The following is a 26,113-nucleotide window of genomic DNA, read 5'->3' on the forward strand; positions in this document are numbered from 1 at the left end:
CTCTCATTGGATGACAGATGTAGGCGATGAATTGAAATCGCCCTATTATCATCGGTATCATTAATTCAATTTTTTTTTTTTTTGCTTTAGTCCTAAATGTGTAGATTTTGTTAGCACATTATAAGACGTAACATGAAAGAGGAATTGTGGGCATGGTGGGAATTCAGTTGGGAGACTTACCTTTGCCTGTTGCTGCCCTGTTCATACAAGAAATTACACTGAGCAACACGGTCGCTGAAAAGGGGGTGGGCGGCTCAGGAAAACGTAATTCACAAACCAGCAGCCAGGTCAGCCAGCCAGGGAACCCCCACCGACCAGTGGTCTCCTGTGTGTGTCGGGGGGGGGGGGGGGGGTCGCCCACAGATCCGCCCCCTGCGGGCTGCCTCCCAGGGCCCTGCCGACTGGGGCGTGCGCGCCCCGCAGGCCCGAAGTCAAGTTCTGAGGGGAGGCTGCTCCTCCTTCCATTAAGCAACAAGTGTCTTGCTGAGGGTGTAGCTGACTGCTGGGTGTTTCTTTAACTCCAATCAATTTTTCGATTCCTGAGTTTTTGTTTAAACCAAGACCTCAAAATGGATCAGGACCAGGGTTATAGCCAGACACTCTCGGGCCTCCACCCCTGCCCATCACGTGAACCCAGCCCACCTGGTAAACAACTCCAACCTCCACCCTGAACAAATTCCTGCACTGCCCGCTGTACCTTCAAAAGTCAGGGGGCGATCCCCATCCCGCAGCCCCTCCCTCACAGAGAAGGACCCTGGAGCAGTGGAAAAACAGAGACCCTACATCGACGCCCAAAGGGTTAAATTAAAACATCACCCAAACAAACACGCACGGGCACACGCATCATTTCCCCAGAACAAGATGGCAACCTCCACGTCCAGCACCCCGACCCCTCGGCCCCGCTCTGGGGAGACCCCAGAGCGGGAGCCCCTACGGCGGCCGTCCAGGGACAGGTGGCGGCTGAGTGCTGGGCTCGCTGCGAAGTCAGGTGGAGAGTCGGGACACCAGGGTCCCGAGTTAGCAAAGTTGACCCCTCGCCTGCAGTGCGAGCCGCCCACCGTCCAGAGGTGCGTGGCCGCGCAGGGCAGTCCTGGGGGTGGGGGTGGGGGTGAGGTGGGGGTGGGGGAGGGGGGAACAACACGCCGCGGTGGCGCTTGCTGGCTCAGCCACGCTCTGGGGGAGTCATCGTCCCCAAACGCCGCTGCGGGCCCCACCCGGTGCGGGAGCAGAGGGCCGGCGCGCCCCGCACACCCCGCACACCGAGGGCTCTGCTGACCCCAACAGGTCTCGGCTCAGGGACTCGCAGCCCGAGGCCGGCGGGGGCATCCGGCCCCACGGCGCGTCCCTGGCGCCGTGACCTCCAGTCTCCGCGCTCTGCTTGACGCGGACGGAGCCCCTTCCTCACCTGCTCGGCCGCGCCCCTCGCCCACGCTACCCGCCGCATGCCCAAAGCCCAGGGACCACGACGCCGCAAAGTTGCAATTTGCGAGAAAAAGCACCTGGTCCCCGCGCCCAGCGGCCGCCGGGCAGGTCCGGGTGGGAGCCGCGGGAGGCGCCGCGGCAGCGGGTCGCGGGCACGCGGGGCGGCTCGGGACTCGGGAGGACAGCGCGCCCCGCGCCCCCCCTCGTCGCTCCCCGCGGCGGCCCCGACCCCGCGCCCTGCCCGCGCGCCCTCACCATCACGTTGCCCTGCATCTTGGCCGTCTTGATCATCGCCTTCTCCTTCATGCTGCCCCGAACCTGAGCCCGACGCCTGGCCGCCGAGAGAGTAACTTAATCCATCGCCTCGCGGAGCTGCAGGTGGAGAGCGGCCCGCGGCGGCGGCGGCCGGAGCCGGCTCGGGCAGCGGAGAGTCCTGGCGGTCCGGCCCGCCCGCCCGCGCTCGCCTCTCCCACGCGGGCGCCCTGGCGATCAACTCCTCCCGGCCGGCGAGGACGCTGCGGGGCCGGGGCGGGAGGAGGGCGCGCGGCCGGCTTCCCACCGCCTGCTGTCAGCGCTCGGCCGGCGACCGCGGCGCTGCGCGCGCTGGGCGCACTGGGGGACGGGGCGGCGCGGCTGGGGCTCCCGTGGCAGACGGCGCGGGGAGCGGCGGTAGCTGCACTTGTCCCTGAGGGCGGGGGCCCCAGCGGCGCCAGGGGCATGCGGGTGGGGAGGGGCGTGTGCCTGTGTGTGTGTGTGTGTGTGTGTGTGTGTGTGTGTGCGCGCCTGTGTGTGTGTACACGCGCACGCGCGCACCGAGTGCTCTGCCGGGACTGGGCTGGACCAGGAAGGCTCCGGCCACATGGGGGCTAAGCGAACCCAAACCGCTGGGGGAGAGCGGGGAGCCCCCGCCCCCGGCGCTCAGCCGCTCCCCGCGGGCCGCCCGTGCCGCGCCCGCCGCCGGTGACTTCCGCGGCGAGGCTGCCGGGCGGCTTGGAGGGGCTGCGAGTCCCTCCCAGCCGTGCCGCCCCGGGTGGAGGGAGGCTGGGGGAGTCGCGCCTCGGCAGACGAGGGGGGAAGCCGAGGGGGAGCGGAGGGCCGGCGGGGAGGCGGCTTGTAAATCACGTTTGGGGTTACTAGCGGACAGCACACTGCGTCTCCATGGCTGCGCCCCGGGCTGCGCCCGAATCTGCCACCGCGGCTGCAGGCCCGCGGCACCGGCACCGCTCGAGGGCAGCTCCTGGCCGGCGGGCAGGGCCGCTGGCGCCCCGCACTCGGCCCCCAGGCTCGGCCTCCCTCCGGGCCTCCGCCCCAGCCGCGGCCCGGCGCCTTTGTCTCCACGGCTCTGATCCCTGCTGCGCCTTCGGCCCAGCCCAGCGCCAAGGGGTCTGCCCGCCCCGGAGCCTGCGGGGCGCTCTCGGGGCCCAGAGCAGCTCCGCCTCCCCCACCCATCCCCCACCCCAGACGGCGGTGGCCCAGTGACCGCGCTCTGGGTTCTTCGATCGCCACCCCCGGGCGCTCCTGGGATCACAACCACGGGTCGCTCCGCGGACCACACAGGGGCGCGCGTTTCCGAGCGCGCGCACGCAGAGGATGGGCCAGGTCTGGCCCTGACCAATCCAAGCCGCTGGAAACGCGGCCAAGTGGACCCCCCACGCCGCGGCGCCCCTCCCCCGGGACCAGGCCGCTCCCAAACCGGCGGGGCGCAACAGGCTCAAACTCGTGTGTGTGTGTGTGTGGGGGGGGCAGCGTGCCCTCACCTGGGGGGGGGGTAGACAGTGGCGGGCATGCGAAGCTGGGAGGGGTTTGAGAAGCCTTTCCATTTTTTTACATTCACAAACTCGAGCCTGCAAGCGTGAGTAAGAGGCCGGTTTCGAACCCACGCTGAAGCAGAAATTTCTGAGCAGCTGCAACGCTAATGCTATGTAATTGCCCGCGATGCCAGCTCGCATGCGTGCGGCATACATCGCATACATAATACCCGTGCGCCTATGATGTATGCTTATAGATAGCACACACACACAATACATGAATATAGACACACAAGCGGATCGATTTCCAGTGAAAATGACCCGACCCGTAGCTAATGATCTGGCTCCAGAGGCAGATGGAAGAGAGAGGTGAGCTAGGCGAAATGCTTGAAAAGTAGCTTTGGGGCGAAGGCGGCCTGGGTTTGCCAGGAAGTGGAAGACAGGGGACTCTTCGTCCTAGAAGCATCCTCCCTCCCCGGGAGGCTTCCTGATGACACCTCGTCTCTAGAAACCAACGTGGTGCGGATCATCCTTGTACGGTTGAACTTGACACGAAAACCCAGCCTCAGGGGAGCAAAACCATTGCCGACCTAAGCGCCGTTTTAGGCGGCGTCGGGAAGTCCGTTCTCTGCTTTATCCCGGGCAGCGCGAACGCACTGGGAAGCTCCGTTGCTCTTCCCCACCAAGAACCAGCCGGTCGGAACCGCCCATCCCGTGGCCCTGTGACGAAGCAGGGAGGGAAAACCAAGAAAACAGGGGAAAAAATATTTTCCGAACCATCATTTCTATGGCTTCCTTCAAATTATCTCTGGAAACAGAGGGTGGAAACATCTGGATTAAACTTTAAGTTGATAAATAAATGTGTTAGTCGGCTAAATGTTTTTCCCCACACTCACGCGACAGCTATGAGCCCGGACCATTTGTCTGGGGTGCCCATGCTCCCCCAGAAATGACAGGGCTGAAGGCAGCCACAAAGACGGAACACTCTGGAATGAACGGGCAAAGCAACACTGGATATTCGACAGTGACGACTCGCTCGGCGACGCGTCCACATTCAGCCATTGAAAGTGGAAAACTACAGAGAAAAAGAATGAGGAGAGGAAAAGAGGGAGACGGGAGGTGGGAGAGTATTTTTTTTAAGTGCTTAAAATAGGAGGATTCTCAGTTGCTATGTTAATTTTTATGATATTAAATCCTATGAGAAATTTAGACTGGGAAATCTTCGAAGGCGGCATGGCCGTCGGAACCTCGGCCCCCGCCTCCGCCCTCAAAGCGTTTTCTCCCACGTCGCCGCATCGATGAACAGGCACGCACCTGTCAACAGCGACTGCAAACGCGGGCCTATCTTTATCAGCAAGTTCGGCTCGTGTCCTTAGTTCACGCAGTTGTATTTCCTGTTTTCCATCCAGTCTGCAAGAAGAACGTGATTATCTCGGGATCGTCAGCATAGTATTTCTGGCCGGTTTGAGCGGATGGGGGTTGCCGCATTACGCGGCACCTGCGTCCCGTTCACGTTTGCTTGGTGACTCAGGGACGCCAGCTTACCCAGGCAGGCCCTCTCCACGCAGGGAGGCCACGCTTTCGTCCACCCTTCTGCCCCATCCCTAATGACACATGGTTAGCTGTGGTGGAGCTGGCTCTGGTCAAAGTAGCTTTCATCGAAGTCGAGGCTTTTGGCAAAATGTCCAGTTTCACATTTGACATCAGGTGATGTTTATAGCAGAAGAGCATAGTCATCGTTGTCACTTTACGAGTGTTGTTTTCTTGTTATTTATGAAGCTTAAGTTTACCGAGGTGAATTTCACCGTAAGGAAACGTGGCATGTGAAATTCCCAACTGATCAAAGCAAAAGCCGAGGTCGCTGTATTAGTCAGGGTTCTCCGGAGACAAAGAACCAATGGGGTGGAAATGCACACACATATGTATTAAAGGAATCAGCTCATACAAATTTGGAAAGTCACAAGTCTCAAGATCTTCAGTCAGCAAGCTAGACGCCCAGGAGAACCAATAGTTTAAGCTCTAGTGCAAAAGTCAACAGACTCAAGACCTAAGAAGAGCGAATGTTTTAGTTTGAGTCTGAAGACGAGAAAAAACTGAGGTCCCATCTCAAAAGAGTCAGGTAGAAGTTCCTCTTTCTCTGCCTTTTTGTTCTGTTCAGGTCTTCAACTGATTGGGCGAGGCCCACCCACATTGGCGAGAGCAATCTGCTTTACTCAGGCAACTGATTCCAATGTTAATCTCATCCAGAAACACCCAGAATAATGTTTAACCAAATACCTGGGCGTCCCGTGGCCCAGAATGGTTGATTCATAACATGAACCATCACAGGGTGCAGGGAAAAAGCAATTATTCTTACTATAAACAATTCCGTGACTCAAAAATTAACTCGTTACTGACATTCTTTAAAATGTGAGCTTCCTTACTGCATAGAAAACATCATTTATTCCACATAATTTGGTTTCCCCATGAGATTTCAGGAAGTTATCTTCCAGGAAAAAAAAAATGAGATCTGTCAGTATTTATTTTACAGAATGTACAGGTATGACAATAACAGTTTGGAGAAAATATCTAGGAATTAAACAAAACCGTAAAATATGTAGTGATGCTAATGATATGCCAATCACAGCGATTTTTATTGCAGAAAAGTTTTTCTCCTTAAAGATTTCACAGTGTCTGACGGGAGACATCAAAATTAACAATGTGGACAATGACAATATTAAGAATACAAATGTGATCCTGGAACATAATTAACGGGGCTCGCGGAGGGTCTGGGCAGATGTCAGGGCAGCTTCACAAACGCTGGGCGCCCAGATACATCTCAGAGCCGCAACGTCGAGTTCACTGCCAGGGAGGGACTTCACAGCCCAGGGCCGTGGTGACATGTAGAAGCCGGGCTGGGTGACCGAGACGCGGGGGAAAGGCACGTTCAGACCGGCAGTGAAAGCCACATGGGCCGCTTTCTCGGGGAAATGCATGCCAGGCAGAGGCCCCCAAGTCGGCGCAGGGCTTCTCCTCTCGTCTGCCCTCCGGGGACAAACGGGGAGGTGCCGGCGAAGGAAGCTGCGAACCTGCTGGCAGGTAGCTTGGGGGAGAGAAGAGCTGTTCAGGGACCGATGGTTTAAAACGAGGATGTCCGACGTCACCTCAGCCCTCGTCAGATGCGCCCCTCGGCGGGGCCTGCGCCCCCACGCATTGGCGCCAAAAGTCACCAAGAGCCGGAAGCGGAGTCGGCCCTTGACTCGCAAGTTGCTGTCGGCTGGGGCGTTTCCTGGGTGCGCCGAGGTCGCGGACTTCTCAGGGCCCAGGCGGCTCCGACCTGATCCTCCACTCTAGTTTGGCCCTCGTAGTTTTCCCTTCTCGCACTGGACGTCTGTGGACGCATCGCAATGCATGGTGGACGGATCTGTTCCCTCACCGCACGCCGGCCTCTCGCACGTTGATGAGTGTGTTGCACGCAGTTTGCAAGCGGAGGCGCGGAGGGTGAAGAAGCTGGGTATGAGGATTATTTTTTGGTGGGAAGAATGGAGCAATGTTCTAAAATTAAATTAGTAATTGCACAACCCTGTAAACGTACTAAAAAATATTAAATTATACATTTTAAATGGGTGAACATTTTTGTGTGAAAATGAATAAAACTGTCTTTAAAAGACTGAGGGGAAAAAATTAAAGGATTCTACACTTTGAAGATTTTTAAGTTTCGACTTTAAGTAAAATTAGAAATAAAAGGCATTAATGGGTGTTGTTATATAATTAAAAACCATGAAAGTCCAATTATGTCAAAAGGTTGGCTAATGAATGTACATTTATATGTTTTAAGGACTAAAACATTTAAGGTAAAAATCTTATTGAACTAATATTATTTAAGACAAATCATCTTCTTAGATATCTTTTTTTCTTATAAATTGTCTGGGTTATAGTATTTGCCTATTTTTTCCCTGTTGGTCTATTTTTTTTTTCCTTGTATTGATTCACATGATATTTCGAGGGGTCATTAAGAAAATTGACCCCCGATGACCTGTATTTTAAGTAACATATAACCCATTTATCGTCTAGCTCTGTACTTCTTTAACAGTATAATTTTTATAGATATATTTCAAATATTCACAATGCATTAAGGTTGACGTTTGACTTGCGGGGACATCTGGAGAAACGGCGTCGAGGCCACGAAATCTCGCTCGTTCTCCCTTCGGCAAGTACGGCGGCCGTTTGTGTTTGCCATTTCACTCAGAAAAAAAAAAAAAAAAAAAAAAGACCTGTTTCCTAGGAGAAAACGCACTAGGCATTGCTCAAACGCGACTTCCCGAAACAAGACGAAGCCCGGAGCTCGGGCCGAGGATTTTGTGGGGCTGCTCCGTGAGGTCGGCCGGCTCTGCGGGGCGGGAGGGCGGAGGTCAACGGGCGGCAGGTGTTTTTAAAGGTGCCGGCCTCGCAACACGAAGTGTGGAGTCGAACTGCATCTGTTCTAACTCCGTCCGGGCCCGGTGGACACTCCCCGTCCTCACCTTCCTCGTTCCTTTCACTTCGCGAGTCCACACTGAGTGGCCGGCGGCCACGGCCCGAAGCCAGCGGTGGGTGACGCTCCGTGGGGACCGAGAGGGCCCGAGTCGAGCGTGGCGCCGGCGTGGCCTCTGTCCTCCCCTCCTCACTCCCGAGTCCCCCGCCCCAGCGTGTCGTGTGGTCCTTGTGGTTTTCCTGAGAGTTCTAGAGTCTTCTCTGTATACAACGAGAATTCGAGGAGGACAATACGCCGACGGCTGCGAGCAGACCCTCTGTTTGTGCCCTTACGGGGCTCGGACCCAACCAGAAACCGACGGTTGGTCTCCGCCCCCGGTTCCCGCACAGAGCTCTTAAGCCCCTGGGGATTTCTGGGTGTTGGGGGGCCTTTTGTTCTAAGAAGGTGACTCTGGGTGGGCCACTGGACAGCTTCAGGTTGGGGCCGGTCACCAGAAAGCTCTGTCATGATCGGAAGTGTGGAACTTTCTGCCCCCGTCCGTGGAGAAAGAAGGGACAGAGATGGAGTTAATTATCGATCACGCCTGTGTGAAGAAGCCCCCCCAAATACTCCACGTGAAGGGGCTCGGAGGACTCGCCCCTGTCGATTTCCAGGAGGGTGGCGTGCCAGGGGCGGGTACGGAGCTCTGCCCCCCCACACCCCGCCCTGGGCACCCCTCGCCATACCCTTTATAATGACCCGCTGAGGATAAGTGAGCTCTGAGTTCTCAGAGCCACCAAACCTGCGAAGGGGGTCATGGACCCCCAATTTATAGTCTGGTTAGACGGAAGTGTGGGTGAGCCGAGAAGCCACCACTCGTCATCGGCATCCGAGGGGGTGGGGCTGAGCCCGTCCCCTGCGGGGCCCCTGCTGCCTCCGGGAGCCGAGACGGAGCCGGCATTGGGGGCGGGAGGACCGGGCTCCCCCGCATGGGAGGGGCCCCGTGCGTTCGGGGTCGAGACCGGAAGCTGGTTGTCTCCTTTCGGGCCTTTTCCCTGAAGAATTGCTCCCACGCGGCTGTCGTTTGGCTCATGCCACCCGCCTCCCGTGAACCTGGCTCCGAGACGTCGCGAGCGCCCTCGCGTGGCCATGGCGTCCCGTTGGGCACATTCGCGTCTCTCTAATTCAGCACCGGGCGCGGGTCTGCTCGCCCCGCCCAGGGCAGGGGATCCGCCTCCCGGGCTGGGCGCGCAGTGCAGCGGGCTCCAGCCTCCTCGACGGTGCCGGGCACGTGGCTCGCTGGAGAGAGCTTCAGGCACGTCCTGCATCCTCAAACCCAACCCTCCGCCCAAACGCCCTTCCTGCTCGCATTCGCCGGGGCGGTTTGGGGGCTGCTGAGCTGCATCTTCTGGATGTGCTGGATGCATCCGAGAATAATGTCGTGTAGGGTGATCGATGGCCGTTCGCTCGTTGCCAATTGCCTTACTAGCCGTTAGCCAGATAGATCTTACTTACAAAGTGCAGCTATGCGGAAACTTAATTTTGAGACTGCAAATTGTGTTAACTATAATTATCAGCATTTTTAAAGCAAGGACTCTATTTTTTGACATATAAGTTATAAATACATTTATGGTTTCTGATAACTATTATTAATAACAATATCGATACCGTTGCCTTGAATTTATACCATGTTTATGTCTCCTAATATAGAAAGGTATTTAATCTAAAAGTTTCTAATTATTTGCATATGATTTAAAAAGAGGTATTATTGGTGATAACTGACTAGGAACGTTTAGCGAATGGTGAAATATCTGGAAAGACCATAATTTCCATGTCTGATACGGGGAAGGATAATAAAAACGCAATTTTGTAACACCTGCTACTTAACTAAGCATCTCAGTAATGCTTTTAAAAATAACCTTATTCTACATAATTAAAGGAGGGAAATCAGGCACGGGGCACGAACGCACCCCTCCCCGGCTTTGTTTGCACGTTAGCTGTGCATCGAGGTTCCGTACGCCCAAGGTTAAAATGTCAGCCTTTTTAGGGGGTGAGGAAAGACGGGAACGAGGCGGAACGTTCCCTAAACCCCGAGAGGGCACGCGGAGGTGACAAGGGCGTGGTTTCGGGCACCAGCGAAGTGCCCGTGGCAGGACGTCGGAAGCCCGCTCACCCCAAATGGAGGGACGTTTAGTAATGGGAGGTGTTTTAAAGGAAGGGGGGCTGCAGGCGGAGGCTGCCCGACAGTTAGGGGGGGAATGCAGGGACCCCATCCCCTCCGCCCTCCGCCTCCCGCGGGCGCAGCCGGGAGCCACAGGGCCAGGGTGCCGGCCATGCGGGTCAGTCTCCTGGGACCCTGAGGTGGGGGGAGGCAGATGCTCTGGGTGGGTCAGGGCTGGGCCTCGCACAGCCCCACACCCCCTGCACCGTGGAGGTTCCCCACGTAGAGAAGCGCCGGAAATCCAACTCCTGACAAGGCGTCCCTTTAGACAGAAACGGTGGTCCGCGTCAAAACATCCACACATGCCGGACGCGGAGCAGAGCCTGGCTGCCCTGGGACAGGGGTGGCAGCTGGCCTGGTGCAGAGGGTGAGGACGGCGGCCTGTGCTCGGCGGCTCTGCTCACTGTGCCTCAGGCGCGCCCTGAGCCATCCCGCCCGAGCGACCTCGGCCCCGCCCGGCAGGCGCCCGAGAGCGTGTGCTCGCCTGAGAGTTCCCGCACCGTCCCGCTCACACACGGATGAGCACGGACGAGCTCTCCGCCTCACGCAGAGGCCGAGCAGGGACCAGGCCGGGGGGGGGGGGGGTGCAGCGGGGGAGGAGCCCCACGTGACGGATTCTAACGCGCATTGGGTCCGTCGCCGAGCCACGTTTTTACATTCTTCTCTGTTCTATGGATTTATTCTCATTCCGTGGGCCACAGTCCCAAGATAAAGACCAGCCCAGCGGGCAAACGCTGAAGACACATCCTCTGTCCACAGAACCCGTTCGCACGGCTGTGACTTTCCGAATGGCAGAGCGGTCGCAGGGCGTAAGTGTCACTTCATCGCATCGGCAGACACCACAATAAACTGCCGTGGCACAGCCCGATGCCACCTTAGTCGTCGCAACCGACGCTAATTACGACCGTCTCCGTCCACGCCGCCGTGCCGAGCCGCGTCCTCCCCACCCTCACATTCCGCGACTCCGGTGTAAGGCGCGCGAAACGAAAACCTCGTCCTCCTTGAACATTGCTGTTTGGAGCTAAAAGAAAAAAAATAACAGGTCTACGAAGCGGCAGGTAGAGAAAACACAGTTCTCGAAAAGGCCCGACGCACGAGCTACGCAGTCATTTGACGCCTCTCGTGTCCTCTGGGGTGACAGGGATGGGGGGGAGCCCCGAGGAGCGGCGGGGGGGGGGGCGGGGGACAGAGAGCAGGTCCGGCCCGGCCACACCCAGGGCCCTGTGGAGACTCAGCGTTCACGTGCCCAGTGCCCGCGGCCAGGGCGCTTTCCCTCTGCACCCACAGCGGTCCCTCCCCTCACCGCAGCGGGACCAGCCACCCCCGGAGACGTCCCCAGCCTGGGCCACGACCACCCCATTCCCGTGGCTGCGGCCAGCGGACGGCGGCGCCGTGGCTTCCTCAGACCAGGCCTCACGTGCTCTGTCAAGCGGTTCACTCTGAGCCCCGTCGAGTCTCTCTTTTGACTGATCGCACAGAAAATTCTCTTGTCATTTGGAAGCCGGAAGGGAAGGGAGGAGGAGAAGAAGCGACTCACAGCAAAAGACCCACAGCTCCAGCCGCCAGGTCACGGGGCGTCGCACACCTGTCCTCAGAAGACCCGCGCCAATAACTGAGGAGAAGGAGTTGGAACACACCCAGCAGCCTATAAATGGCACTTGAAAAAAATTCATGTCACGGTCTTAAAGCCAGAGAAAACCTTGGCGTCAACAAAGAGCTCGATTTACATTTTTATGCAATTAACTAACTTCATGAACCTGCTCTTCCATCGTAAGAAGGACGACCTGCCTGGACCATACCCAGATGGTCACGGGTTTCAAAGACGCGACATTGTTCCCTGTGAGGTCTCGGAACTCGGCAGATCTGATCCGAATTGTGCCAGGCAGAGCGAACATTACTAAAATCTCCACAGCCATATGTTTATAAGCAAGTATTTCAGATATGAGCTCACACTTAGTCTAGATGGAATATCTGTTTTGCCTTCTCTTTGGTTTAGTTGATGTCTTAATACAGCATAAACAGTGGATGCCAGCATCGAATGAAAAAAAACATCATCCCAGATGACTTAACATTCAAAGTATGTCCCCGAGCATTCTCCGGATGAAGAATCATGGCTTTGTCCCAACGTCGCCGTCAGAAAGCTGTGGGCAGGGGCCGGGCGCGGAGGGGGTTTTTCAAGTGGTGGGAACGCCTCCTTCCTGATAGAATTTTAAATTTTGTGTTGAGCTTAGCAGTTTAAATATTGACTATAGCAACTACTGCCAACAATTTCACGCACGCACAATGTACGAGGGAGGGGGAGAGAGAGAGAGAGAGAAGAGAGAGAGAGAGAAGGAGGGAGGGAGGGAGAAGGGGAGGAGGAAGGGTGAGAGACGAGCCCTGAGTTCTAAGGACACACATACTAATAAGCATAAATTGGAATCATGTTCGATATCTTCTAAGTAGCTCCAGAGGCTTTTGCTTCACCTGTTTGTAAAGGAGAAGGATTAAACATTTTAGATGACAGCTTCAGTCTAGTTCGCAACCTAAAAACGTGGTCTTTAAGGAAACCAAGGACTCCCGTTTTTAAACTCTTCTATCATAGCAGGAGAGGACGTATTCAGAGCCTGCATTATATTCCTCGTCCATATTTTCCACACTTGGAAAGTAAACCAAGAGAGGCAGTGAATCGGGGGACAGGAGACCCCACATTCAGATGTCTGCGCTCGGCACTTTGCCTGTAGGAAGCGCTCAGCCCGCCAGGACCTGTCCAGGCCGGTTCCGAGCGTGGAGCTCGCTCTGTGTGGAGTGAACAGACCCCCGACTGCTGCTGCCCCAGATCAAGGCCCGGGCCCTGGGTGGTCTTGAAACTGTGATTTGGATGATCACATAAAAAGTCATCAGCCGTTAACACTCGAACCCGAATTAACTGTTCTACTACACTAGCAAACCTGTTAGCAGATGAGGTCCCTCGAGATGGGGCGTGGGCAGGCGTGTTCACAGTCGTGCTCAGGGGCGAGTGACCATGCGCAGTCTGCTGCTCCACGGGCGGGTCACGTGTGAGCCCCCCGGAAATAACTCCTCTCAAATCAGAACCTCGTTCAGGCCCGACCGCAGCCGGAGCCCCGGTTTGCGCCATCCTTTTCCATACGTGATATTATGAATTAAACGACCTTGGCTCATCTCGGGGGAGAACACGCAATCTGGTCAACTCCAGACGCTGTTGGGAGGGCCTGGGTGTAGGCAGAAACGTGAAGATAAAAACAACCCAAACCACTAAAAAACGTGGCAAAGAAAACGGTGAGAACCCAGACGAGGGCTTGGGAAGCATGGCGGGCAGACTCGAAGGTGGTGCCCGCGGCCCCCTGCCCCTGGCATTCCTGCGCTCATGTGACCCCTTCTCCTGGAGTGTGGGGGACCTGGGTCTTCTTCTACCGACAGAGCAGGGCCACGGCGATGGGGCGCGTGCGAGGCCGCGCCGCCGGCCCCCCTTGCAGACCGCGCCCCGCTGACTCTGAGGAAGCAAGCTGCCGTGCGAGCCCCCGACACGGAGGCCCCCGCAGGAAGGAGGCTGCCGCTGACAAGCAGCAGACTCGAGCCCCTCGGTCCCACGACCCACTAGGAACTAGACGCCGCCAACGGCACAGGAGCCGGGGGTGGGTCCTCCCCGCGTGAAGCCTCAGGTCGGGGACCGCGGGCACCGCGCATCTCTGGCTTACCGGCTCGTGAGACCGGAGCGGAAAAGCCAGTGGGCGTCCGGGACCCCCGACCCACGGAAACTCGGAAAATAAATGTGTATCACTGCAGCCACCGGGTGTGGCGAGGTCGTTAGCAGAAACAGACGCTAGAACCAGAAGGGAAACAAAAGCAACCGGAAAGTATTGAGAGATGGAAACACGAAGCCACCGCGGAGGACTGCGCCCCCCCCCACGGGAATACCCCCAGGAGTCACCGACGGGCCCCGTGTACCTGCGGGACGGCAGAGGCGCTCTTGTAACGAGAACACAAACCGACCGCGACTTTTCGCGGCAGTAAAGGCCGGATCGACGCGGGAGGGGCCAAGAGGAAGGTCCCTGGAGGAGACGCCGAGCCAGCGCTAGCGGAGAGGAGGGAGGCGGCCATAACCCCCCGGGGGCCGCGTCAAAAAGCCGGGAGCCCCTCGTGCGCCTGCAAGCGCGGCCTTGAGATAGAGCGAAGCGAAAGCAATTTTACTGGGAAAACTTCCATTTCCGGTAAAATTGCCGAACAGCGTTCCAAAAAATGATAATAACAGGATGTTAAAAATAAAAATGTTAAACTATGCTTTCTTTAAAAAAAAAAAATTTTTTTTTTTGCGTTACTAGGAGTCAAAGCGGGAGAAAATTTCGGGTTTTTTGGAGCATCAGGGAAAGAGACGAGTCCGGGTCCCAGGCCCTCGGGGACGTGGGCTGGAACACAGCACGGTGGCCCTGGCAGGGGACATGAGGAAGCCTCCCTCTGCAGAGGCCACCCCGGGATCATTGCCTGACTGAGCCTTACCGCTCCACGGGGCACTCAAGAACAGGGAAGGTACATCTCTATCGATCACTCCCAACCACCTCACGGGTTAGAACCTCCGTTTCCATCACCTGCGTGGCCCGGAAAACATCAAGTCAAATGCCACCTTTGAGCCTTCCAATTCTGGATTTGCCCCCCATATGTTGGTTGAAGAAAATACAAATTCTCTGTAGGAAGGCACTTAAAAGTCCATCCTCAAAGATTTCTATAGATAAAGTTCCAAAGGAGGAAGGACTTACAATGAAAAAAAAAAAAAAAACCCAGCTCAAATAAACGTAAAAAAATAAGCCACCGTGAATTAAAACATTCGAATCCTAGGCAGCGACCCGCCCCCTATACATCAGACCCCAAGATACGGAAGAGAATGGAATCGCCCAATGAAGTGACCGACGTGCTTAAAGAAGGAATGGACAGCATGAGGAGCGAACGGGAGGCTCTGGAAACTCACAAGCCAAATCAGAGCCTTTGACGAGAAAGTGTGAGAATAAAAACACAAAGCGCCAACAGAGAACCTTAGAGGGCGAGTGTAACGACATAAACACCGGAGCTCAAGGGAGGGTTCGCAAGCTGTGTCCAGCATCGGTTCGGACAGTTCTGGCTCTGGCAACGGCGAAGCAGCGGACATCAGGCCAACTAACCGTATAAACTCCGAGGGAAAAAACCAATGCAACATAATTGGGTGGTTCTAGAGAGTTCCTAAATGCAGGGATAAGCTGAACCCTGGAAAGGAGAAAACGTCACTAAGATAGAATCACGTTCATACAACTTCCTCCCAACGACACTCTCCAGAAGATGGGAAATCGTTGGGAAAAAATCACTGGATGTGCTCAACAGCAGTCTGGAGCGAGCTGGAGAAGTGGTCTACAGCTGGGAAGACGGATCGGTAGTATTGTTTGTCCTGAGGAACAGAGAGAAAGAGAGAGTTAAGAAAGAGGGCAGAGCCATGCCCTCAGGCAGCACCACGTGGCACGGGGCATGCGTAGCTGGAAGTCCGGGAGCAGAGGGGAGAGAGGATAAGGCAGAAAAGGTGATGTGCACGAAATTTCACCAAAGTACGGCACCGGCTGAACCACAGAACAGATCTAAAGGCGTTTCTCAGGATGAAGCCACAGAAAGATGTTAACCCACGAAACAACACTGATGAACGGGGCTTCTTCAATGCCGACGACGTTTGCTCATCGAGAGAGGATGGGAGGCCCCGCAGGAGAATGCATCTGCATGCATCGGACAAAGGACTTACATCCGGAAGATGCGCAGAATGCCTTAAAGTCAACAGCAGAAAGATAAACCGCTCGATAATAAAATGGTGAAAAGACTCCCACCGACATTCTCAAGAAGCATCCATCTGGAACGCCAAATAAGCACAGGAAAGAAAGAAGCTGCTCCAAAGTATAAGTTTTCAGGGAAGAAGATTAAACTCATTAGAATGAAAGTTGAAGTTAAGTTCAGAGGACAGTTGACTATTACAAATTGAATTTTTAGAGGCGAGATGACTGTAACACACCTTGTGTGCCCTAAAATTTCTTTCAATACTTGTGTCTATTTCTGAACTAAAATTTGTCTCTAAATTATAACCATGAATATAAATAATAATTTTGCCATATGAGTAAAGTGGGTTTCTAATCAGAGAAGCGTTACTTCAAAAGATGTGACAATCCTTTTGGGAAAAAAAATTAAAGTAAAAATCTCTTCCTCACTCACTGTTATGAAGTAAAATCCAATGGTTTGAAGATTTAAATGCAAAAAATAAAGTCATTAAAAGCTACATGAAAACAAAGATAAAAGTTTATATAATTTTAGAGTAGGAAGGCAGTTCTAAATACGAAGAAACCGTAAAGGAAAAGATTAAATGCAACATATACAAATAAACACTTCTGTAACTCCAAAAAAGAGAAAAACTGTGAAACAAATAATAAAACCATTAACCACAAGAATATTGCATTATAATAGCTGAAATATTAATTACTGATAAAATAGAATAGTGGATTGGAAAGAAGCGATACAATTGGGCAATGTAAATGAAAATAATGCAAAGTAAGCCAAATTATGACATATTTCTCAAAGCAACACAAACTTATTTTGGTATGAGTCAGATTTAGTAGCACTTCTGGACACAGCTTCCGGGACCATAAATTTGTGTCACCACTCTGGAGAGCAAATTTGCAACGCTGAGAAAAAGACTTCACTATGTGTATTTGACATTCGCTTGCAGGAAAAGACATTTAGGCAAGAAGCTCTCGTTCTCATCCATTTCCGTCTCAAGGTAACCCTCTCCGTCGCAGAATGGTTTGTCCTTCACTCCTGTTTGGCCAAGAATGCCGATACATATTCAGTTAGCGAATCGTAGACGGTTAAAACGCGCAGCGACAATCCCTTTGAATTTGAGAGTTTCTTCAGCAAGATAAACGTTTTGCACAGAAAGAACGATCGCTACGTCGAGCGATTGCCAGCCTTCCCTCTGCTCGAAGTGCATTAAATCAACAGTCAAACCAACATCGCTCATCGGTTATCACTGCTTACTTCAGTCTCTTCCCAATCGTCCCCACCCCATGTCCCCAAATATCTTTTATTCACGGCGAAGGCTTAGAACATTCCTCTTTTCGGCTGACTCTGGTTGCTTTAAGATTTATGCAGTCGTGTGGAATATATAAGTGAAATGTGAAAAGACTTTAAAATATGGGCGAACCCAGTTCGGTGTGAGTGGCTCCTGCGAACTCATTGGACTCCAACCACTATATTGTTTAACGAGACACAAATCTTCCTGGTAACACAGAGATACCCTTTAATTCGTATTTAGAAAATTGAATTCGATGCGTCATTCGGCACAAGAACAATGCGTGTGAGCAGCCTGAACTTAGCGTTTTGGAATGGGAACGAGAAGGCAGAGCGGGCAGTCAAGGAGACGGGGTGGTTCGAATCTTGAAGGAGAGGACTTTGGTTATTCAGGTCACCTGTCACACGCAAATCAAGACTCTCAGTGTGCAACTTCCTGGACGTTACTCAAGTAACTCGGTGATAAAATGAGTGATATTCTGACTTTCAGACGAAGAACGCAGCTCTGTGTATTAGCACGAAAATAAAAAAGTGCTCAAGACCGGGGACTCGTCCCCCCCCGAAAGTGTTTCGCACTGCGCCTCAGGGATCCCCATCACTGTGGGTTATCTGTCAGGCCCGTGATTCGACGGTGAGGGTGGCGGGGGCTTTACATCGTTACCTGGCAGGGCGCTTCTGCCCTCGCGGTCTGCCCTCCAACCGCAGGGCCCTGCGGGGGTGCTGGGTGGGGCTCTGCTCTCTTTCTGGCCCTCGCTTGTGTTTCTTACAGGAGGAGGAGTTTTCATCTCCTGTCCCTAATGGAACTGGGCCCCATAAACAAGCCTGCTGCTCTGACATGCCTCCTGCCTCTGGTGGCACAGGCAGGGGGCTCCAATGGGAAAAGCTCCCCCAATGTCTCATTCCACAGAGTAAGGACTCGGGGGAGTGGGGGAGGGGCGTGGGCCGGTGCTCCTGCTCCAGGCAAATATAGCCCCGCCCCCAATCCCAGGGGCCTATGATGGACGTTTTACGGGATCCTAGGCAGAAATACATGCTCCTTCCTCCACCCCCTCCGAAGTGTGTAGACGTGAAGATTGAGCTTCCCTTAGCAAGGTCTGTGTTTGGAACATGGGTCACTTCTGTGGCCTGCCTCTCACAGGCAGTCTGTCGTGACCTTTATCTGGTCCGCGCTTGCTCTTTGGCTTTTTTTGTTTGTTTGTTTGTTTGTTTGTTTATACCTACAGCACCTGGTCTTCCTAGCTGGTCTCCCTTCCAAGTACCAACCAGGCCCGACCCTGCTTAGCTTCCGAGATCAGCTGGGATCGGGCTTGTCGATGGCTGCGGGCTTCGTTTGCAGCTCTGACTGCTCATTTCCAAGTCACTTTCTTACAGTAAAAGATGGGCCAAAACTCTGATTTAATGTATAAATGTTAACTACTAATTATGTAATTTTTTTTAAATTTATCCCACTCTCAAGAAATTTCCTATTTAATACTAAAATTAATACAAGTACCACAACCAAATTCCAGAGTAAAATGCGTGAATTACTTTAAGGAAAGCAGAAAGCTTTTTTCCAAAGGGTTAAACAAATTTAAATTCAATTTTCTAATCTATGATTTAACATTATAGCCCCCCCCCAAATTATATAAAGATCCTTTACACATAGCCACTCTTTCCTGAACTGAGAATTATATCTTTTCTCTGGTATTTTTATGAAATTAGAAATTGAGAGCAGTAATTGAAATTACCACAATTTTATCTGTTTGCAGAAAGTTAGGCGAAGCAAGCTGGGATGGGACTTTACACTAAATTTTAGAGGTGGTCTTCACTGAAACCAGCGTCTTGTATAAATTCTACCCCTTGCGCAAAATCAAAGCAGCTAATGTATACATTTAGTAAAACTGTGTCTTTTTCATAAAGACCCCAGGACCCGAAATCAGGAATGCGGATTTGGGGGCCGTCGGTATGAGACCCAGATCTCCTGAGCGAGACTCTCTGGGTGGACCCCTGCAATCTGTGTGCGGTGAGACCCCCAAGCGATTCCGATGCATGCTGGAGTTCGGGGACCACCGCATCCATCACCCCCAAATTATTTCAGTATCTGGGTGCAATTGGCTTTAACGATTCTATTGCTATCCACTCGATATGCAGCTGTGACTGCAGAAGGAGAGGGGGTCCTGCCAGAGAGGACGCCGTCCCAGCGCTGTGTCCTTCCTTCTGAGCCTGCCGAGGCCGCCTGGTGCGGGTGGCCGCCTAACGCCTGCCACCCGCGGTCCTCAGGCTCTGTCAGCTCCACCACGCATCCTGCCTCCTTGTCGTCCACGGCAACAAGCAGTGATGCTCTCGGGGCCTCAGCCCACAGGTAAGACACACACCCACGAACCCCAGGGGCGACTGACTCGTGACATAACGGCTTTGCATTTGTGTTATTTCATCTTCCAAATTAAAACACGATGATTATCAGAGGAGCATCGTGCAGAAAGGCGATTGTGTCGCGGCGGGTACCACACCCGTGGGGACGGATTTTGCCGCTGGGGTCCTTGGACCCAGGGCATCGGTCCTGCCGAACCAGAAGGTCTGTGGGAGGGGCCGGCAGCCGGGTTTGACAAGTCCCGCGGGCGACTCTCACTGCGAGTTTGAGAATCCCTGGCGCTGGGCACTGCATGTCATTCAAAAACGCCAAATGTCCCGATTTTAAATGGGGGAACTTCATTCAAACAGCCGCAGCTGAATTCAACGCCGTCAGATGAATTCAGTTTGAGCTGAAGAAAACGCCCCCTTCCAGCGAAATCAGCTCGCGGCGAAGCGTGGCCTCCGACGCTCCAGCCCGGCCATTGACCGGCCGCTTTCTCCTTACAGGTTTTGGAAAAGTTTCCCGCCCGCTATTCCAAGAGACCGCGTTGGCGTAGGGTGACGTGCGGTACTCGACGTGCGCTCGTGTGCCCTGATCCGAGTTCTGTCACCCCGCTCGGCACGTGTTCTTGGGGACCCGCAGACGCCCCGCCTTGCTGCACGGCATCGTGTCCCCCCGTACCCCGTCTCCCCACCTTCTCTCTCTTCCATTTCAGCAACGGAGACATAATAACGTGACTCTCGCTTCTTCCCCCCGACTCAGGCCCGGGCAGAGTTAAGCTCGGGTTTGTAACCACCTGCTGATTCCCGTCCCCGTCTGTGGGCCAGAGCCATGGAAATCTGAGGACAGAAAAACCCGGATCAGAGAGGACACACGTCCCTTCAGCACCTGGGCTCCGCACCCCGCCTCTGGCTGCTGGGACCGCACCCCGACCTCCAGGACGTGCCACTCGGCACCCAGCCCGCTGCTCAGAGGCCCCGCGCCCGGTGCGATGCCGGGTCCCGCCCCCACCCAGCTCCGGGAGCGGCGCGTGTGAACAGCGTGGCTTAGTGTGCAGAGGTATCGTCCCCACCTGCCGGGCAGATTCACCCTGGCCCTGTTCATGTCACCCCTCCGTGTCTCTCTTCTCCTGGGGAGCCCCCTTCCCAAAGCTAGCCTCCTTAATCCCCACCTGGACGCAGGTGGTGGGCTCCCCTGGGAGCCACAGAGAGCTGTAAAAGGCAAGCTGTCTGGGAGGGCCCCCGCTGGCCCCCCAGATCGCCAGCGACCGAACAGAACCTTGTTTCTGCAGCGGTGCTGAACCCCAGCTCCAGGGTGGAAGGGCTTTAACCCTGCAGAGGCAGCAGGGTGCAGACGTGAGCCTGAGTGTCAGACAAACCTGAGTCCAAATCCCGCAAGCACCCTCTCTTCAGCTCACCGAATTCGGTTACACCGCTGAAGTCCTGCGAGCCTCCACATTCTTAAAACTAAACCTCGATGCAATGTCAGCCTCGCAGGTTTGTGGGAAGACTACATTAGTTAATTTTTGTCACGCTCACGTCACGTGGCTGACAGTCAACAAGAGACAGATATTACTGGAAATACCTGGATTAAACACAAAAACCATTTTTTTTTTTTTTTTGCGTGGGCGACGCTCAGAGCCGGTGACCGGGGCACGCAGTTTCTCCCAAAGGCGAGTGACCAGCCCCCTGCCCCTCTCGCCACCCTTCCCTTTGACCCCCGGGTCTGCCATCTGCTCGATGCATTAGACTCTGGCACCATGTTATTCTTGGGGTCACATTAAGTCCCTAACACAAATCCAAAACTACGAGAACTCCCGACAGCCCGTGAGCTGATTACTCCGTTTTGCACGATGAATGAGGGCAGGCGTCCCCCCCATGGCTACTCTGTCCCTGGCCACGAAGCCCGACCCGCACTCTGAAGACGCTGGCTGCACATAGTTGGATCCTTGCTTAGAACAGACACTACAGTGGATTAACCGAGCTCATGGAAGGGCGCTCGAATTTCACACGTGCACAGCAAGAACACAGGGACCTCGCCTTCCCTCTGCTCACCGAGCAGCCGGCACGGTGATTCTGGGCCCCAGCAGAGGGCAGGCTCGGTCTTTGAGTTCCCGAAGTGTTCGAGCCACACCAGGAAGCCACTTTATGCTGAAAACTGTTCCCGATCACTCACCACTGCTCACCTCTCCCCGAAAGCCACGCCCGTGCTAATTGTGCTGGTCACCAAATTACTGGTCGGGCATTTCGTTAAAAGTTACAGGAAGGAACCTGACAAGGAACGACACAGAAATAAATTCAATTCCCTTCTATTAATTCACCTCTGGACTCAGGAACATTATACCCACTCACAGCCTGCTGTCTGCCTGCACAGCAAGAATCGTCGCTTGAGCCCACAGAAGGACGTCCTCGTGTGAGGATTCTTCCTGCTTCCCCTGGCCCCCAACACGCCACCCCGCGGGGTGCCAGGTGCGGGCATCGCGTGCAGGGAGCATGCTCATGCCTCCTGAAGGACGAAAACACAAATGTGCCTCCTTCACTGACCTAAGTCATCAAAACGGAAATTCGGCACTGAGCGTAGCTGCTTAACTGGGTTTCATGTCTGTTTGTTTGCCGCGTCACCCCTCGTAGGCGAAGACGTGCCCCGTCTCCTTGTCCCGGCCGTTTATTTAGTCGACGATGATTCAAGGGGCAAAGGCACCAAAGTGCGGTTAAAATTCCGAAGTTTCAATAAATACCACTTGCTAAAGGGTCACTCGAAAAATGGCCATTGATATTGTTGAACTTCGGCTTCCTCGACTGACAAATGGAGGTCAAAATGCCTTCTCCGGCCATCGCATAAAACCACCTCAAGCATCAGGCAAGACGATGCTTGTGAAATGCTGTGGAGACCAAAGGGGACACACGGCCGCACTGATCCCGCACGAGAGACACACGCTGGGGTCTTTATTTCATGACGTAACCCTGAGAACAACCAAGTGAGGACGATATTCGCATCCTCACTTTACGCAGGAAGAAACTGTGACTCAGGAAATTTTGGCTCATAACACCGATGCCCAGAAGAGTTAAGCGTAGGACTCAAGATACGCAGCCTCGTCACTGCTATTGTCACAGAGAGAAATTCATTTGCCGCGATGGTCCTCCACATCCTTTTGCTACCTCTGAGGAGCCGGGATATACTCACACTATTAGCCGATAAACGAAGAGCTTAAAGTACCACGCGAAGGCACACTGGAGGTCTTGGGGCAGTGTGTGCCCCACCCCCCATCCGCCCCGCTTCTCGAGGACTTGACGGCGGATCCCACCACATTCTGAGGAGCGCTGGTCCCACCGGGCGGGGAGCGCATGCGCCCGGAAGCTGTGAGAACTGGCTCCACTGTCCAGGTTCAAGGTCGCATACGGTCTCCGGCCACACCACCCTGACGTGCCCGATCCCGTCTGATCTCGGAAGCTAAGCAGGGTCGGGCCTGGGTGGGAGACCACCTAGGAAGACCAGGTGCTGGAGGCGTAAAAGATAAAAAAAAAAAAAATAAGGGATTGCAAGCTGACGAGGTCCTTGCCATCTGGAAGGTCAACCAAGGGTTGCCTCGCCTAAAAAAAAAAAAAAAAGTCGCATGCAAAGGGCGCTCCGAGCCAGCGCCAGGTCCCTGCTGCCCTCCCCACACGGGGCTGCCGTCCGGGGGGACGCGGCCGGCGACGCGGGAAGAGGGGGCCAGCGGAGCGCAGGGCAGAGCCCAGCGGGCACCCGCCGTTCCCACGGCGACGTTCATCCCCCACCGGCGTGGGCTCGGGGCCCAGACCACCGATGGGCGCAGTGCACGTCCAATTCAACGCCTCGCAGACCGGACGGGTAGAAGTGGGGGCGGATAGAACCCAGGAGTTAGTCAAACATCGGGGGGGGGGGGGGTGACCACAGGAAGGGAAACGGCCACGCCAGGCCCGGGGCCGGGCCTCTCGGGTCCCTGGGGCGGCTTCTCACCTCCGCCGGGAATTCCATGCGGCAAAGCGAACATGGATCCGGCACCTGATTTGTCGACGGAGCCCGACTCGTCCCCTTAGTGGAGGGAGCAAATGGGCTTCGAGGCTGTTACGAGACGGAAGGCCGCAGAGGCCACGCATTTGGGTGGGGGCGCTGAGAATTATGAATTCGGCAGCCGCACAGGAAGGAGGCCCGCTCGGGATGTTCCGTTTTCAAAAACCTTTGAAAAAGCGCTTGAATGAAGCTTTGCGAAGGACTAGAAAAAATCCTGCGTCGAGCAGAGGTTTTTAACTCGGCGCCGCTCAGAAAGCCTGATGTTATTTAAGTTACACATAAAGGAAAAATTTGTTTGAAATGGTAAGAGGGAAGAAAACTAGATAACCCACAAAGGAACACCGTAATTTATATTTTATTACTAGGAAATGTTTCCGGCTGGGATCTCGAAAACGCGCTTTGTGTTCGATCAGCTACGTGCAGATGAACGAGCAGGAAACACTGGTCTCTGTCCGCCGCGGTTGGTGGTGGGATCATCTCCACGGTGCCGGGCGTTCGGGCGCAGATTTCGCGTCTGGATCGCTTTCTGGCAACCACGAAACGCGGGCCCCGTGGAAGCCGTTCGCGGCATCACGCGGTCGGTCTGCAGGGCGTTTGGGGGGAAAACCTAGGACTCCTGATTCCAGTGCCACGACCATCCCCTCGTGAGAGCCAGCCACGGGTCCGAGCGGGCTCTACAACTAACTCCCCAGTGTGGACCTTACGACTTGGCTGGCACCCAGCTCGGTGTCCGTGAGGTTCACCCACACCGGCAGACGCAGCTTCCCCTCTGCCCCGAAGAGCATCCCATCACATGATTCTACGACGCATTTATTCCTCCACTGATGTGTTTAAAATTCGTTCCCAAATCTCTACTTTCAAGCAACGCTGCAATCAACACTTTTTTCATATAACCACCGTTTTGGCTCCTGGAATCAGTCTTTTCAGAACCACGCGAGGAACTTGGACAGAAATAACATTAACCAGATTGACAAAAGCCTCTTAAAACTTCCTCGGACGGACGGGGACACAGGTAGTTTCAAGGATCTGCTTTGCTCCCTGACCCAGTTTTAAAAAGGTGAGCGTCACCCCGGGAAGACTCGAAGCGGCTGGAAAAGTCCGACTGAGTTAGGGGAGGGGATCGGGAGAAAGCAAACAGCCCTTCGGGGAGACAAACAGAACCGATCCAAGAGTCGCTCTTTTTGTGAGCATTCTGCCGAGTGGAGAGAAATACGTACACAGAGGAGTTAAAAAAGGGTCCGCAGGGAGTCCCGGGGAGACGAGGTGGGTCGGGGGAGCGGGGTGTTTGCACAGAGCTGCGCGTTTGGGGCAGGGAAGAGGCCTCGCGTGGCCTTGTGTCCGATCGCTCTGTGATCACGGCTGCCCCGAGGTCACCCGTCGTCGGCACGCTCATGCCGAACACAGCAACGGCTGCGGACAGCACAGAACCCGGGCCGGCGATGCGACAAACCATCCTCATGCGTGGCAGTCCAGAGTTCGCGTGGAGAGTCTCGGGCTGGGGCTGGGTGGGGCTGGGAGGGTGGCCCACCCAAGCACGGCATCGAAACGGCGTTGAAAGGTTCTTAAAAATTTAAAAAACCCGCGAGGTTTACGTAACAGCTGTGTGCCTTTCAGGGAAGAGCATTGCTGTCTACCACACCTGTGAAACGGATTTGGACCAGGAATCTCAAAGGTTTCTCTGACTTCAAACACCCCCTGCTTCCGTGGTCCCCTTTCCTGCCGTCCCTCAGAGGCTCCTCTGCAAAGGACAAATGTGCCTCACCTGCTGGCAGAGGGCCCCGAAGAAGAAACACACAAGCCCCCACGGGGAAAACCACAATGTAGACTCCGCCTCCCCGGCTGGGCCCCGCCCTCCTCTCCCTGCTCACCCTCCTCCCTCAGACTTCACTCAGGCCCCTTACTCTTTCTGGGGTGTTTGGGCTTCCCCAGGCAGGGAAGCAGGCCTCTGCCCCCAGTAATTCACGTAAGGCGGCACGCCCCAGGTGCATCTGTATTTTAAACAGAGCGTTTGAGGGGGTAAAACTCAATGTAGGGAGATGATCTTGTTCAGAATGAAGTGTCGGGTGTTGGGGGAAGGTTGCTGAGCATCCCGTAATTCAAGGTGGTCCGGTCGGGTGCTGGCGATCTGCAGAATAATTTATTCGCTCTGTACCTCTGCTCGATGTAATATAAAATTTCCAATTTCGTATTTAGTGGGAAAAGGCAATAGCAAAAAGCTATGCAAAAGCATACAGACTCCGCACTGACGGAACAGAGGAGACTTGAGAGTCTTTCTAGGAGTCTGAAAATTAAATATAATTATATTTACGAAGTCACGAGAAAGACGAAGCTCTCTGAATTTCATTACCAAAGGTGCTTTTAAAGTATTTCATATTATTGCCAGATCGCCCATTAAAAATCACACCACACAGTGATAAAAATTTACGTATGATAATTAGCTGCTGAAATGACTTACTCATTTCGCGGTTGTTACCCTTCCCATCCTACTCGGAGAGTTTCCCCGGAGCTCCACGTGCGAATTCTCTATAGATTGCTGTCTTATCATTTTTTCTCCCCAGCTGACCTCTGAAGAACATTGCATACTGTCTCCGAGATCTTGCTGAGTTCTTGAAAACTAAACGCACACCCGAACTTTTGGTAGAATTTCCTAAGAGTAAATACATCTTCGGCGAGAGCTCTCACCGGCTCATCCCGCGGCTCCACAAAGACAATCGCGCTGACGTTACACTTGGAAATGATCCCAGGTCCTCGGTGAGACATGTCCTCGTTATTCCCATGTCAATAGTTTATAATTTTCCAATCGCCACTTCGATTAATCTTTTTCTTTTTATCACCACGACCGATTCTCGCTTATCGTT

At 54.3% G+C, this 26,113-nt stretch overlaps 1 protein-coding gene across 2 annotated transcripts in view; it reads right to left on the reverse strand.

The window, feature by feature from the left end:
• DPP6 (dipeptidyl peptidase like 6) overlaps positions 1–26,113 on the reverse strand; it is a 320,383-nt gene that overhangs the window by 276,710 nt on the left and 17,560 nt on the right. Inside the window, exon 1 of one of the 2 annotated variants that reach the window (XM_036230620.1) lies at positions 1,678–2,143. The exons of the other annotated variant lie outside the window; for it this stretch is intronic. Within the exon in view, the coding sequence (XP_036086513.1) occupies positions 1,678–1,728 (51 nt within the window). The 5' untranslated portion in view covers positions 1,729–2,143. Of the gene's footprint in view, positions 1–1,677; positions 2,144–26,113 lie in introns of those variants that run through there. 2 annotated transcript variants of the gene reach the window in all.

This window comes from Rousettus aegyptiacus, unplaced genomic scaffold (genome assembly GCF_014176215.1).
Source record: "Rousettus aegyptiacus isolate mRouAeg1 unplaced genomic scaffold, mRouAeg1.p scaffold_m13_p_13, whole genome shotgun sequence".
Lineage (NCBI taxonomy): Eukaryota > Metazoa > Chordata > Mammalia > Chiroptera > Pteropodidae > Rousettus > Rousettus aegyptiacus.